This window comes from Phocoena sinus, chromosome X (assembly GCF_008692025.1).
Source record: "Phocoena sinus isolate mPhoSin1 chromosome X, mPhoSin1.pri, whole genome shotgun sequence".
In the NCBI taxonomy this organism is placed as follows: Eukaryota; Metazoa; Chordata; class Mammalia; order Artiodactyla; family Phocoenidae; genus Phocoena; species Phocoena sinus.
Window position 1 is genome coordinate 90957359 of NC_045784.1, and position 15992 is coordinate 90973350.

General features: G+C 38.2%; 1 protein-coding gene across 1 annotated transcript in view; it reads left to right on the plus strand.

The window, feature by feature from the left end:
• Nucleotides 1–326: 326 nt before the first annotated feature.
• The window catches only part of RNF128 (ring finger protein 128), a 99573-nt gene continuing 83907 nt past the window's right edge, over nucleotides 327–15992 (plus strand). The window contains exon 1 of the mRNA XM_032620952.1: nucleotides 327–911. Coding sequence (XP_032476843.1) covers nucleotides 506–911 — 406 coding nt within the window. The 5' untranslated portion in view covers nucleotides 327–505. The remainder of the gene's footprint in view (nucleotides 912–15992) is intronic.

A 15992-nucleotide genomic window follows, 5' to 3' on the forward strand; every position in this document is an offset into this window, starting at 1 on the left:
TACTTCCGGCTGAACTGGTTGATAGCATTGTTTCAGCAGGGCTTGGAAAACCAGTTTGGTGTTTTAGATGATCTGAGAGAGGTGACTTTCATTTTGTCACATGGTAATCCCAAGAGTCCAGTTCCTCATTCCAATCCACTCCATGTTTATGAAAGTTCATTAGCTGGAACAGTAAGAAGAAAAAAATGTCAGTGAAGGAAGTCATCCAATCCTGATAAGTTGACATGTAGAATAAAGTTGATGGTGTTATTTATTGCTAAGGTAATCCTGGTTAAGGGTTACATGTGTGTACCGTTGGAGGAGGGGCAGGCAAAACGGAATGTAGCTAAGTAAAGTGAAATAGAGCTGATGTATTCAGAGCTTACGTTGCTAGAGGTGAGATCAGTTACCTACTTGCAGCTGAAATTTCAAACTTCTGCTTAGTGGGGACCTGAGTGGACAAATGGTGACTGATAGTTGGAAATATCAGCAGACATCTTAAATTTTATGCTCAAATGAATGAGCAATGAACCAGGAGAATAAGTCCAGTTGTTTTCAGCTGCTGGTAATTTTTACCTTTTTATTTAAAATCACAGCGCCTTTTTCAATGAATGCCCGTGTGACTGTGGCTTATTACAATGAAACCAGCAACTACACTTCAACAGAGACATGTGAATGTGGTGTTTATGGATTAGCCTCACCGGTGGCTAATGCTATGGGGGTGGTGGGCATCCCTAAGAGCAGTAACTACCTAGCTTGTGACTACAACACTGAGTTTACTAATACTAAGAAGCCCTGGATTGCACTGATAGAAAGAGGTAATTGTACGTTTTCAGAAAAAATTCAAGCAGCAGGCAGAAGAAATGCTGATGCTGTTGTGATTTACAATGGTCCAGACACTGGCAACCAGACGATACAGATGGCAAATTTCGGTAAGTAAGAACTGATTCCCAAAGAGGGTGAATGTCTTTGTTTCTCTTAACATGGTATTTCCATCTACAATGACTCAGGGTCTGGCAATGAGGTTGTAAAACAAGTGTATTTTAAATTTTCTTGCCTGGCACTACTCTGAATTACTTCACTATTTAATATTGGCAATTAATTTGTTTCAAGGTCAAAAGCAATTCATGAAGTGGTTCCTGTTTTCTTTCACGATGTTCTTAGCTCTACTAGTTTTCTCAGTGTGTATTACAGAATTGCTTTTTAATAAATGTGCCTTTACCTGTAACCATTCAAAAAAATATAAATATTTCATTCTTAATTTGTACTTTTCAGTTTGATTCAGGGTTGTATGTATTCAAGTGTGCAGTAACTGCAAAACTGATTCATTATTATGATTAAACAGTAGCATATTGTAAGTGTGAAAAATGCTTACAGAAATGAGAATTCAACTCTCTGCTGTGTGCATGTGATATTTTAATGTCTGTGGGACTAATATACCTAAAACTACTCTGTAAGAAACATTATACATTGAAAACGGTAAGGCTGAAATTGGATACCTCTGTAATTCACACCAAAAGTAAAGATTTCCCTCAAAAATGTTTACTTATGACTTCTCAAGTAAATATAATTATCAAATTTATTAATTTTGTGAAGGAATGTACTTCTTAGAATTACTGTTTTCATTTTGTAAAAAATGCCACTTTCCAAATAAATGGTTTTAAACTAATGAAGAAGTAGACTTCTGAAACAAGTTTTCTATACTGTAGGTGGGTAAAGGTTTTTTTGACCCCAGACTTGGCCAAAGGAGAAAAATGGTAATTTCAAACAGGGTAAGATCTGGTCGAACACAATACCAGGATAATTGGTATTCTCACCACCAAGTTTGGCCTCTGAGAAGATTAATGTAAATTAAATCAACCAGATTTCAGAACTGTAAGAAAAATACAAATTTGTGTTAAGAGTAGTAGAGTGGAACATCCAGGTTGTGTACCTACAGTATGGCAATTTAGTACTAATCTTTGAAAAACAAGCTGCTTGTTTCTCTGGGTACCAAAAACTAGGTAACATGGTCTTTAACAGTACAAAATTATTGTAAATGTACAAAGCTCTACTTGCTACCTTTTGTAATATATCCTGGACATTTCGAGAACCCAGGCATTCACATTTTTTTCTTTTGAAGTTAAGAGCACTTCATAAACATTATCTGCATGTACCTATAATTTTACGAGTGAATTTTATTTTTGTAGAAATAAAATGAGGTGGCTTTCTGTTGAAAATTAGAAATTAAACCTTTTCTAAGGAACCTACTTGCTCTATGTTTCAACTTAGAGATTCTGAGTATTCTAGGTTTTCTTTTACATGCATAGCCACATTCTGCTGTTCACTCCCCTGCTTTCTTTAGGATAATTTTCTTTCTTTTTTTTTTAATTGAAGTATAGTTGATTTACAATGTGTTAGTCTCAGGTGTACAGCAAAGTGATTCAGTTATATATATATATATTCTTTTTCAGATTATTTTCCCATATAGGTTATTATAAAATATTGAGTATAGTTCCCTGTGCTATGCAGTAGGTCCTTGTTGTTTATTTTATATATAGTACTGTATATATGTTACCCCAAAATTCCTGATTTATTATCCCTCCCCACCTCTCCTTTGGTAAACATAAGTTTGTTTTCTATGTCTGTGAGTCTGTTTCTGTTTTATAAACCTTCTGCTTTTTTAAAAGTATAAACAGTATCAAACTAAATAGTAGTCATGTTTTCCAAACTTGCTTTGCATCATGCAGTAAGGGCCAACTACTGGAAAGTAGGTGCTCAGCCACTGAATTTAAAAGACTGACCAAAACAGTAAATGTCTCCAAAAGGCATGCACAGTCATTTGAGTATATGGCTCTGAGCAGAATTTAAGAAACAAAGCAGTTACATTTATCATTGAATATATACTTCCAATATAATCAAGGATATGTGATCAAAAACATTTTTTAAAGCTACGGCATTGCCCGTTTTAAAATAAGCACATTTGAAAAGATAGCATAATCATAGTAATTGTAATAGTTAATATTTATTGCCATTTAATATATGTCAGGCACTGTTTTAGGGTCTTTATTTAATGAATGTTGATCTTTAACGTTGAACGATCTTAACCCCAAAGAATTAAAATTGTAAGTTTAGTGTTTTGCCGTTATAAAACCTGTCAACTAGTGTGTCATTGGAGTTCTTCCTTCCCAGAAATTTCTATTATATGATGCAGTTGACAAACATAGGGAAGGGAGTGTGGATACGAAAACTCTATGATCAGCCCCTAGACCATTAAAGATTGAGTCATTATTTTATAACATAAGCCAAAATTGTGTTTGTTTTTGCTGTCTTTCATTAGGGTTTTGTTTAGGCACAGAGGGTAGGGCAACAACTCCTCCTCCTCCTCCTCCAAAAGCTCAAGGCTTTACCATCTATCACATTATCTATTTTTTATTAGTTATCTATTTTATACATATTAGTGTATATATGTCAACCCCAATCTCCCAATTCATCCCACCACCACCACCACCCGCCAAATTCCCCCCTTGGTGTCCATACGTTAGTTCACTACATCTGTGTATATTTCTGCCCTACAAACCAGTTCATCTGTACCATTTTTCTAGGTTCCACATATATGCGTTAATATATGATATTTGTTTTTCTCTTTCTGACTTACTTCACTCTGTATGACAGTCTCTAGATCCATCCACATCTCTACAAATGACTCAATTTTGTTCCTTTTTATGGCTGAGTAATATTCCACTGTACATATGTAGCACATCTTCTTTACCCATTCGTCTGTCAATGGGCATTTAGGTTGCTTCCATTACCTGGCTATTGTAAATAGAGCTGCAATGAACATTGTGGTACATGACTCTTTTTGAATTATGGCTTTTTCAGGGTATATGCCCAGTAGTGGGATTGCTGGGTCATATGGTAATTCTATTTTTAGTTTTTTAAGGAACCTCCATACTGTTCTCCATAGTGGCTCTATCAATTTACATTCCCACCAGAAGTGCAAGAGGGTTCCCGTTTCTCCACACCCACTCCAGCATTTGTTGTTTGTAGATTTTCTGATGATCCCCATTCTAACTGGTGTGAGGTGATACCTCACTGTAGTTTTGATTTGCAGTTCTCTAATAATTAGTGATGTTGAGCAGCTTTTCATGTGCTTCTGGGCCAACTGTATGTCTTCTTTGGAGAAATGTCTATTTAGGTCTTCTGCCCATTTTTGTATTGGGTTTGTTTTTTTAACATTGAGTTGCATGAGCTGTTTATATATTTTTGAGATTAATCCTTTGTCCATTGATTCGTTTGCAAATATTTTCTCACATTCTGAGGGTTGTCTTTTTGTCTTGTTTGTAGTTTCCTTTGCTTTGCAAAACCTTTTAAGTTTCATTAGGTACCATTTGTTTATTTTTGTTTTTATTTCCATTACTCTAGGAGGTGGATCAAAAAAGATCTTGCTGTGATTTATGTCAAAGAGTGTTCTTCCTATGTTTTCTTCTAAGAGTTTTAAAATGTCTGGTCTTACATTTAGGTCTCTAATCCATTTTGAGTTTATTTTTGTTTATGGTGTTCTAATTTCATTCTTTTACATGTAGCTGTCCAGTTTTCCTAGCACCACTTATTGAAGAGACTGTCTTTTCTCCATTGTATATCCTTGCCTCCTTTGTCATAGATTAGTTGACCATAGGTGTGTGGGTTTATCTCTGGGCTTTCTCTCCTGTTCCATTGATCTCCATTTCTGTTTTTGTGCCAGTACCATACTGTCTTGATTACTGTAGCTTTGTAGTATAGTGTGAAGTCAGAGAGTCTGATTCCTCCAGCTCCGTTTTTTTCCCTCAAGACTGCTTTGGCTATTGGGGGTCTTTTGTGTTTCCATACAAATTTTAAGGTTTTTTGTTCTAGTTCTGTAAAAAATGGCAGTGGTACTTTGATAGGGATTGCATTGAATGTGTAGATTGCTTTGGGTAGTATAGTCATTTTAACAATATTGATTCTTCCAATCCAAGAACATGGTATATCTCTCCATCTGTCTTTGTCATCTTTGATTTCTTTCATCAGTGTCTTATAGTTTTCTGAATACAGGTCTTTTACCTCCTTAGATAGGTTTATTCCTAGGTATTTTATTCTTTTTGTTGCAATGGTGAAAGAGATTATTTCCTTAATTTCTCTTTCTGGTCTTTCGTTGTTAGTGTATAGGAGGAATGCAAGAGATTTCTGTGCATTAATTTTCTATCCTGCAACTTTACCAAGTTCATTGATTAGCTCTAGTAATTTTCTGGTTCCATCTTTAGGATTCTCTATATATAGTATCATGTCATCTGCAAACAGTGACAGTTTTACTTCTTCTTTTCCCATTTGTATTCCTTTTATTTCTTTGTCTTCTCTGATTGCCCTGGCTAGGACTTTCAAAACTATGTTGAATAATAGTGGTGAGAGTAGACATCCTTGTCTTGTTCCTGATCTTAGAGGAAATGCTTTCAGTTTTTCACCATTGAGAATGATGTTTGCTGTGGGTTTGTTGTATATGGTCTTTATTATGTTGAGGTAGGTTCCCTGTATGCCCACTTTCTGGAGAGTTTTTATCATAAATGGGTGTTGAATTTGGTCAAAAGCTTTTTCTGCATCTATTGAGATGATCATATGGTTTTTATTCTTCAATTTGTTAATACGGTGTATCACATTGATTGATTTGAGTATATTGAAGAATCCTTGCACCCTTGGGATAAATCCCACTTGGTCATGGTGTATGATCCTTTTAATGTGCTGTCGGATTCTGTTTGGCAGTATTTTGTTGAGGACTTTTGCATCTATGTTCATCAGTGATATTGGTTAGTAATTTTCTTTTTTTGTAGTATCTTTGTTTGGTTTTGTTATCAGGGTGACGGTGGCCTCATAGAATGAGTTTGGGAGTGTTCCTTCCTCTGAAATTTTTTGGAAGAGTTTGAGAAGTATGGGTGTTAGCTCTTCTCTAAAGGTTTGATAGAATTCACCTGTGAAGCCATCTGGTCCTGGACTTTTGTTTGTTGGAAGATTTTTAGTCACAGTTTCAATTTCATTACTTGTGATTGGTCTGTTTATATTTTCTGTTTCTTCCTGGTTCAGTCTTGGAAGGTTATACCTTTCTAAGAATTTGTCCATTTCTTCCAGGTTGTCCATTTTATTGGCATAGAGTTGCTTGTAGTAGTTTCCTATGAAGCTTTGTATTTCTGCAGTGTCCATTGTAACTTCTCCTTTTTCATTTCTAATTTTATTGATTTGAGTCCTCTCCCTCTTTTTCTTGATGAGTCTGGCTAAAGGTTTATCAATTTTCTTTATCTTCTCAAAGAGCCAGCTTTAGTTTTATTGATCTTTGCTATTGTTTTCTTTGTTTCTATTTCATTTATTTCTGCTCTGATCTTTACGATTTCTTTCCTTCTACTAACTTTGGGTTTTGTTTGTTCTTTCTCTAGTTCCTTTAGGTGTAAGGTTAGATTGTTTATTTGAGATTTTTCTTGTTTCTTGAGGTAGGATTGTGTTGCTATTAACTACCCTCTTAGAACTGCTTTTCCTGCATCCCATAGGTTTTGGATCATCATGTTTTCATTGTCATTTGTCTCCAGGTATTTTTTGATTTCCTTTCTGATTTCTTCAGTGATCTCCTGTTTATTTAGTAACGGATTGTTTACCATCCATATGTTTGTGTTTTTTACATTTTTCCCCTGTAATTGATTTCTAATCTCATAGCGTTGTGGTCCGAAAAGATGCTTGATATGATTTCAATTTTCTTAAATTTACCGAGGCTTGATTTGTGACACAAGATGTGATCTATCTTGGAGCATGTTCTGTGTGCACTTGAGAAGAAAGTGTAATCTCTTTTCAGACGGAATATCCTATAAATATCAATTAAATCTCTCTGGTCTACTGTGTCATCTAAAGCTTGCTTTTCCTTATTAATTTTCTGTCTGGATGAACTGTCCATTGGTGAAAGTGGGGTGTTAAAGTCCCCTATTATTGTGTTACTGTCGATTTCCCCTTTTATGGCTGTTAGCATTTGCCTTATGTATTGAGGTGCTCCTATATTGGGTGCATAAATATTTACAATTGTTATGTCTTCTTCTTGGATTGATCCCTTGATCATTATGTAGTGTCCTTCTTTGTCTCTTATAATAGTCTTTATTTTAAAGTCTATTTTGTCTGATATGAGAATTGCTACTCCAGCTTTCTTTTGATTTCTGTTTGCATGGAATATCTTTTTCCATCCCCTCACTTTCAGTCTGTATGTGTCCCTAGGTCTGAAGTGGGTCTCTTGTAGACAGCATATATATGGGTCTTGTTCTGGTATCCATTCAGCGAGCCTGTGTCTTTTGGTTGGAGCATTTAAACCATTCACGTTCAAGGTAATTATCGATATGTATGTTCCTATGACCATTTTCTTAATTGTTATGGGTTTGTTTTTGTAGGTCCTTTTCTTCTATTGTGTTTCCCACTTAGAGAAGTTCCTTTAGCATTTATCGTAGAGCTGGTTTGGTGGTGCTGAATTCTCTTAGCTTTTGCTTGTCCATAAACCTTTGGATTTCTCCATTGAGTCTGAATGAGATCCTTGCTGGGTAGAGTAATCTTGGTTGTAGGTTCTTCCCTTTCATCACTTTAAATAAAAAATGCCACTCCCTTGTGGCTTGTAGAGTTTCTGCTGAGAAATCAGCTGTTACTCTTATGGGAGTTCTCCTGTATGTTATTTGTTGTTTTTCCCTTGTTGCTTTCAGTAATTTTTCTTTGTCTTTAATTTTTGTCAGTTTGATTACTATGTGTCTCAGCGTGTTTCTCCTTGGGTTTATCCTGCCTGGGACTCTCTGCACTTCCTGGACTTGGCTGGCTATTTCCTTTCCCATGTTAGGGAAGTTTTTGTCTATAACCTCTTCAAATATTTTATCACGTCCTTTATCTCTCTCTTCTTCTATAATGCAAATGTTGTTGAGTTTAATGTTGTCCCAGAGTTCTCGTAGGCTGTCTTCATTTCTTTTCATTCTTTTTTCTTTATTCTGTTCCATGGCAGTGAATTCCACCACTCTGTCTTCCAGGTCACTTATCCGTTCTTCTGCCTCAGTTATTCTGCTATTGACTCCTTCCAGTGTATTTTTCATTTCAGTTATTGTATTGTTCATCTCTGTTTGTTTGTTCTTTGATTCTTCTAGGTGTTTGTTCTTTAATTCTTGTCTTTGTTAAATATTTCTTGCATATTCTCGATCTTTACCTCCATTCTTTTTCCGAGGTCCTGGATCATCTTCACTATCATTATTCTGAATTCTTTTTCTGGAAGGTTGCCTATCTCCACTTCATTTAGTTGTTTTTCTGGGGTTTTATCTTGTTTCTTCATCTGGTACAAAGTCCTCTGCCTTTTCATTTCGTCTGTCTTTCTGTGAATGTGGTTTTCCTTCCACAGGCTGCAGAACTGTAGTTCGTCTTGCTTCTGCTGTCTGCCCTCTGGTGGATGAGGCTCTCTAAGAAGGTTGTGCAAGTTTCCTGATGGGAGGGGCTGGTGGTGGGTAGAACTGACTGTTGCTTTTGTGGGCAGAGCTCAGCAAAACTTTAATCCTCTTGTCTGCTGTTGGGTGGGGCTGGGTTCCCTCCCTGTTGGTTGTTTGGCCTGAGGCATTGCAACACTTGAGCCTACCTGGGCTGTTTGGTGGGGCTAGTGGTGGACTCTGGGAGGGCTCACGCCAAGGAGTACTTCCCAGAACTTCTGCTGCCAGTGTCCTTGTCCCCAGGGTGAGCCACAGCCACACCCATCTTTTGCAGGAGACCCTCCAACACTTGTAGTAGGTTTGGTTCAGTCTCCTATGGGGTCACTGCTCCTTCCCCTGGGTCCTGATGCACACACTACTTTGTGTGTGCCCTCCAAGAACGGAGTCTCTGTTTCCCCCAGTCCTGTCAAAAAGTCTTGCAATCAAATCCCACTAGGCTTCAAAGTCTGATTCTCTAGGAATTCCTCCTCCCATTGCCTGACCTCCAGGTTGGGAAGCCTGACATGGGGCTCAGGACCTTCACTCCAGTGGGTGGACTTCTGTGGTATAATTGTTCTCCAGTTTGTGAGTCACCCACCCAGCAGTTATGGGACTTGATTTTATTGTGATTGCGCCCCTCCTACCATCTCACTGTGGCTTCTCCTTTGTCTTTGGCTGTAGGGTATATTTTTTGGTGAGTTCCAGTGTCTTCCTGTCGATGATTGTTCAGCAGTTAGTTGTGATTCCGGTGCTCTCGCAAGAGGGAGTGAGCGCATGTCCTTCTACTCCGCCATCTTGAACCAATCTTTGAGTGTTCTATCACCTTATCTTTTATCACCCCTAAAAACCACCTTTTCAGAAAAACACACTCTAGCCCCCCTCAGGGCTGTGGACCCCCTTCACTTCCTTGGTTGCCACTATCTCTTCATTCCTTCCATCCCATTTTCCATGCTAGGCCTTCCTATCCTTTCCACAATGCTGTGCCTCTTTATGTCTTACTGATGTCAGTGCCCTCCAACCAAAGGCTCCTAGGAACAGACCTGTAGTTGAAAAAGTTGGGTTTATTACTTACTGCAGCAAAGGGAGAATGCACACCACGGAAGCGATGGGGTATCTCAATAAGAGGGCTTAAGAAAGGATTTATAGGATTTGGGCTTGCTTCAGATGATTTGGGGGAGGGTTTAAGGAAGCAGGCCATTGACCAGCCAGCCCAGTTTGCCTGAGACAGGGATTTCCTCGAACTTGGGACTTTCAGTGCTAAAACCAGGAAATTCCTGGGAAAACCAGGCTGAGTAGGTTACTCTAGCTGGCTTTATTCTGGATTTGGATACTGTCAGAAAGTAGGGGGTAATTCAGTGATTGGATTTCTAAATAAACCTTATTTGTAAGTGGGGAAGACGTAACCTGAAGCTACAGCTATAATTAGTAAATAAGCAACAGTCACTCATGTTAGCCAGGATGGGAGATGTTTGGTCATTTTTGGATGCTGTTCATATTTTGACTGTGTTCAGACATGATTACGGAATGGTCTTGTTTTTGTCTTGATCTATCATGGCACAGAATGACCTTCTCTACCATTGATGCTCTGTGAAATTATTTATGTTCAACAAGAAAACACCAAAGCCTGATTGGTAGTGCCAGGCCAGGTCCCAGATATCAAGGGCTGCTTGCCTCTTTCTCAACAACAGTATACTACGCCTATGTCTTTACTGCTGTGCAAATACATTATCTCCTCCCATTTTATGTATCAGTCCTTCCCCATCCCCTATAGCCTGCCTTCAAGGTCCCCAGCAAGCCTAAGGGATGCTTCTGCACTCCTTGCTTCTCATGGTTTCATGATGTGGATACAGAATGTCTTTACTCCTGGGCCCAATCCATTCATAGCCCCCCTACTAGCAGTATCCCTTTTCTGAAGGGGACAACTTCAGTCTGAGAAGTGCTCCCACCGAGGAGGAATGGTGTCTAACCTAGTACTTGGAGGTAAACCTTTAATTCTAAGTTTCCCAGTTTGAAGTGTGTTTTGATTTGCATTTTGATGCAGTTGGAAATAGAAAGATATGCTTATGGTATCCTTAAGTAATTATGTAACTTCTTAACAACCCTTTCCAAATGCTCCAGAGACGTTCATCCATCCAGTTGTCCCAGGTGTGCAAGAAAAGGCAGGACTCCTCAGTTATTAAAGCAGAAAATTCAGACTATGTTAAGTACTTGCTTGCTGACAGAACAGGTTTTGAAAGTTAAATATGCTATTAATAGGTTAATTGCCCTAAGGATTAGATTTTAATGTAGTTTATTTCAGCAAAATCAGTAATCTAAGAGGAATAAAATGTTTCTTAACGTTTTTATCATTATGACTGTGTTCAGCGAAGTGTATTACAGGGTGAGGTCTGCAGCATTTCAGAATCCCCCAAACTCACCAATTCCCCAGCAATTAAGTACATGGAAAGGAAGGGTTTAATCAGAGTAGCAAACTCACATGTTTTAGAAAAAAAATTTTTCTAGAACTGAGAGGGGAAATAAAAACATAGTATATAAATGAAGTGAGAAGATAATGAAAACTTCAATAAGGCTTAGACTCTGATATATACATGAGTTTAATTCAAGAAAACTAATCAGTTCCACTTCAAATGAATCTCAGATCTGCCCAGCACCATCTCCAAGACTTCATCCTCAGAACTCTGCAATAACTTCCTAACTCATCTCCCTGCTTCTCTTGTCCCCCTTTAAGCCCACTACCCACACTGAAGCCAAAGTGGCTTTTTAGAATAAAACCAAACCACACCTTGTTTAAAACTCTTAAGTAGCTTCCCACTGCACTTAGAGTACATTCAGACTCATTTCCATGTCCTCACCCAGCCATGAATTACCTGGCTCATGCCCACCACTCTGACCTCATCTCCTCTCACCTCCCTGCACGCCTCCTGCCCCCTACACTGAGCTCCAGCCACACTGGGCTCCTTTCAGTCCCTCAATCCCACTAAACCCTTCCCTGCCTTGAGCTTGAAAATACTTGAAACCGCCCTCTTCTTCACACTCCCACATCTCATTAAAGATCAAGTCCTGTTGATTCAACCTCCAAACATTTCTGAAATCCATCCCTTTTCCCACCTCTGCTGCATCCATCCAAGTCCAGGCCAATATCCTGTCTCACCTGGATTATTGCAGTAACCTCCCAGCGGGTCTCCCTCTTATTCTCGCCCCCCTATAGAGTCTTGTCTTCCACTCAGCAGCCAGAGTGATCCCGTAGAAAATGGAATTCAGTCCCAATTAGAATAAAATCCAGGCTTCATGCCATGTCCTACAAAGCCCTGTGTGATGAGACCTGATTCCACACTCCTCTCTCCCACATGACTATGCCTCAGCCACTCTGGTCTTCTTTCTGTTTCTAAACCAAAAGAGCTAGCTTTTGCACTTGCTGTTCCCTCTACCGAAGTCATTTCTCTTTCATGTTTTCACATAATGCTTCCTCCAAAAATATAACCATGTCACTACTTTCTCGACATGGCAGCTGGAGCGATCCTCTAAAAATCGAGGTTGGATCACATTGCTCTTCTTCTCAAAACCCCCCAGTGACTTTTCATTGTTCTTCAAATAAAGTCTAAACTTTGCCATGCTGAAAAGGACTTGCATCATCTGGCCTCTGCCTACCTTTCCAACCTAACAGTGCCACCCCTGCCCTACCAATGCCTAACCACTCTGACCTTCAGATATTTTCTCCAACCCACGAAGATTTTTCTGTGAGGCCCTTTGTGCTTGTTTTTCTCCCCATCACTATCATCACTACCACATGTAACAGGTTCTCCGAATCCCAGTTTAAATGTCTCTTCTTTGAAGAACTCCCCCCCTACCGCATTAATTCCAAGCAAAACCTGGTGCTCATTTCTGTTGAAATCTCTTATAATGTGTAATGATTTTCTTTTTTGCATATTATCTTAAGATGATTATTGTAATGATTTTCTTATAATGTGTGATGATTTTCTCATTTGCTTATTATCTGTCTTTCTGTCTTTCCCACTTGATTGTAGGTTCCAGGAGGGCAGAGACCATGTCATCCATTGTAGTGCATAGTCTTCACTAGTTGTTAAATGAATGAAAGTTTAAGAAACTTGAAAGCAATTCCCTTTTATATATGAAAAGATATACAAGTTTAAGTGAAGTTGATTAGGTGAATTCAGCAAACTATTGTACTTTAAATTTTTTTTTATTTTTACCTATACAAGTAATACTTTCTCCTTTAAAAAACAACACAAGATATAAAGTCCCCCTTGACTCTTGCCCCCAATCTCAGGCCTCTCCCAAGAGATAACTATTGTTATTCATTCAGTAGGTAACCTTTCAGGCATTTTCTATTAATTTTTACATATGTATACCTGTAGAAACTGCAAAGTCAACCTGTGTTTTATTTTTCACATTAACGAAGTTATTCTGTAGCCTGCTTTTGTCACTCAATAGTAGGAATTGGAGTTATTTCCATACTAATAAATTTATATTTAGATCTAATCCATTTTTAACTACTGCATAATATTTCATAGTGTGAACACACTCATAACTTATTCAACCACTCCCCTACTAATGGACATTTGGGTTGTTTTCAACTCTGCTCTTTTACAGACAATACTTCAATGAACATAATTATTGCTGATACCTAAGGAAGTTAACGATATGACCTTGCATCACTATTGATGTTGCTCTTGCATGTGACTGCCTTGTTGAACTCTTATTTCATTTTAATAGTTGGCTCTTGAATTTTCAGGATAAATGACCATTTTCTCTACAAAGCTTTACCTCATCTTTTATATTAACTGTACCTCTTCATTCTTTCCAGTGGTCTTATTCTATTGTCTAGGGTTCTAATAGTGATAATATATACACGTTTGACGTGTTCCTGACTTTACTACCAAAATGCTCCCACTGTTCCACCATTAAGTGTGTTGTTTGATAGAAGTTTCTGGGAGATACTCCTTATCAAGTTTCAGGACTTCAGTAAGGCTTCTGAATCGTGTTATTCTCACTGGCAAGCTATAATATAAATACATATATATATATATATATATATATATATATATATATATACATATACTTATGTATGTATATGTGTAGATAAAGATACAGCTATAGGGCTTTCCTAGTGGCGCAGTGGTTGAGAGTCCGCAAGCCAATGCAGGGGACACGGGTTTGTGCCCCCGTCCGGGAAGATCCCACATGCCGCGGAGTGGCTGGGCCCGTAAGCCATGGCCGCTGAGCCTGCGCGTCCGGAGCCTGTGCTCCGCAACGGGAGAGGCCACAACAGTGAGAGGCCCACGTACCGCAAAAAAAAAAAACCAAAAAACACATACAGCTATAGTCACTATTGTAGGATATGATCCAAAGGGGAAATCCAATAGTTTACTGTCAGCTAAGGGGAAATAATAAAGTGATATACAGAAACAAGCTGAAACTAACACACCATTGTAAAGCAATTATACTCCAATAAAGATGTTAAAAAAAATAAACAATAGGTAAAAGGGACAGTTTTGGTTTTCTTTCTTTTTTTTTAGATATCATTTTATTGGTGCCCTTGATAAAAGGATTGAAAACATTTTTGTTGCTTATACATATGACTCCAAGTTGAGTGTCAAATTGTAAGACACAAACAAAATTTAAAAGTATCTTGACAAACTAGAAAAACTGTTTATTAAAACAAGATGAAGTGCCACGGTGAATAGTAAAGAATAATAAATGTAGGGACAGATATAAAATAGAAAAACCTATCAGATTTATAAGCAAAATATTTGACAGCCACATTGCACCACAAGTTAAAGAGTGATACAGTTATTTTAAAACTAGTATGATCGTGAGATATGCCAACAAGTATATAATATGTTAGGTCTGGAAAATACCTCGGCTATGCTTGGAATTCACAAAACCATGAAAACATCATAACCCTTACTGTAACCTGGCTTACAAAAACAGGATTTTAGTACCTCTCTCTCATACTCTCAAATAAATTCCCAAGTGTCTGTCTGTCTGTCTCTCCCCGCCCCCACCTCCTGCCATATAGGCACAGACATACATAACTGCATAAGAATTTATATTTTTATAAGGGAGTCCAAGATACAGTACCTCCGGATGCTGGTTTCCAGAAAGAAACAAAATGAGTAAATTCACTGTGAGCTCATTAAAGTACATTATCTCCCTTTTCTCCATTTTAAAATCTATGAATACTTTTTTAAAATCAAGGAATATTTTGTATTATTTTTGTTCATTGATATATATTGTTCATTGATATATATTCTCTACTTACCTCTTGTCCTCTTCCTTCTAAACTTTTAATCTTTTATTTATTATATTATTATTTGCTGCCAGGACATTGGTTGCCCCCCAAATTATTGAGAATTACTTGGAAAGAATGTGCACACGGATGTGTGTGTGTGTGTGTGTGTGTGTGTGTGTGTGTGTGTAAGTACAGACAGAGAAATGCCTGGATAGGATTGCATGAAATAGAATAGTTCCTCTTAAGTACCCTCTCCCTCTATTTTCAGCAATCCTTGGTTCCTAAGTTCTCTTACCCCAGCTACCCCTCTTCCATCACTCAGGCTTACCTTCCCTAGACAGCAAGGACTTCATGTAAATAAATTATATCTGTTTCCATCTAAACTCTCAAGTCTTATGTCCTACTCACTTAGGTAATTGTTAGATATGCAGGAGCTACTTTGTTAAAGTATCCCAGGGGAAACTTTATTTGTTGTACTTGGAAACAACATGACTTAGACAAACAAACCCAATTTCTAACTGATGATAATTTCAGGACCTTTGAAAGAACTGTGGAACAGTAAATTGGGGGAAATCATATTTCAAAGCATCCCTTATCACATCATATAAGCAATAACCTACTCCACCTAACGTTTTAGATTTTTAGATGTATATCATATTTGTATCTAAATTTTTAATAATATATATTATCATGTGATCTTTTTAAAAAATTATTGTATTTATTTATTTATGGCTGCATTGGGTCTTTGTTGCTACGCGTGGGCTTTCTCTAGTTGCAATGAGTGGGGGCCACTCTTCATTGCGGTGCGCGAGCCTCTCATTGCGGTGGCTTCTCTTGTTACAGAGCACGGGCTCTAGGTGCGTAGGCTTCAGTAGTTGCAGCACGAGAGCTCAGTAGTTGTGGCTCGCAGGCTCTAGAGCACAGGCTCAGTAGTCATGGTGCACAGGCTTAGTTGCTCCGTGGCATGTGGGATCTTCCCAGACCAGGGCTCAAACCAGTGTCCCCTGAATTGGCAGGCAGATTCTTTTTTTAATAGATCTTTATTGGAGTATAATTGCTTTACAATACTGTGTTAGTTTCTGTTGTACACCAAAGTGAATCAGCCATATGCATACATATGTCCCCATATCCCCTCTGTCTTGAACCTCCCTCCCATCCTCCCTATCCCACCCCTCTAGGTCATCTCAAAGCACCGAGCTGATTTCCCTGTGCTATGTGGCTGCTTCCCACTAGCTATTTATTTTACATTTGGTAGTGTATATATGTCCATGCCACTCTCTCGCTTTGTCCCAGCTTACCCTTCCCCCACC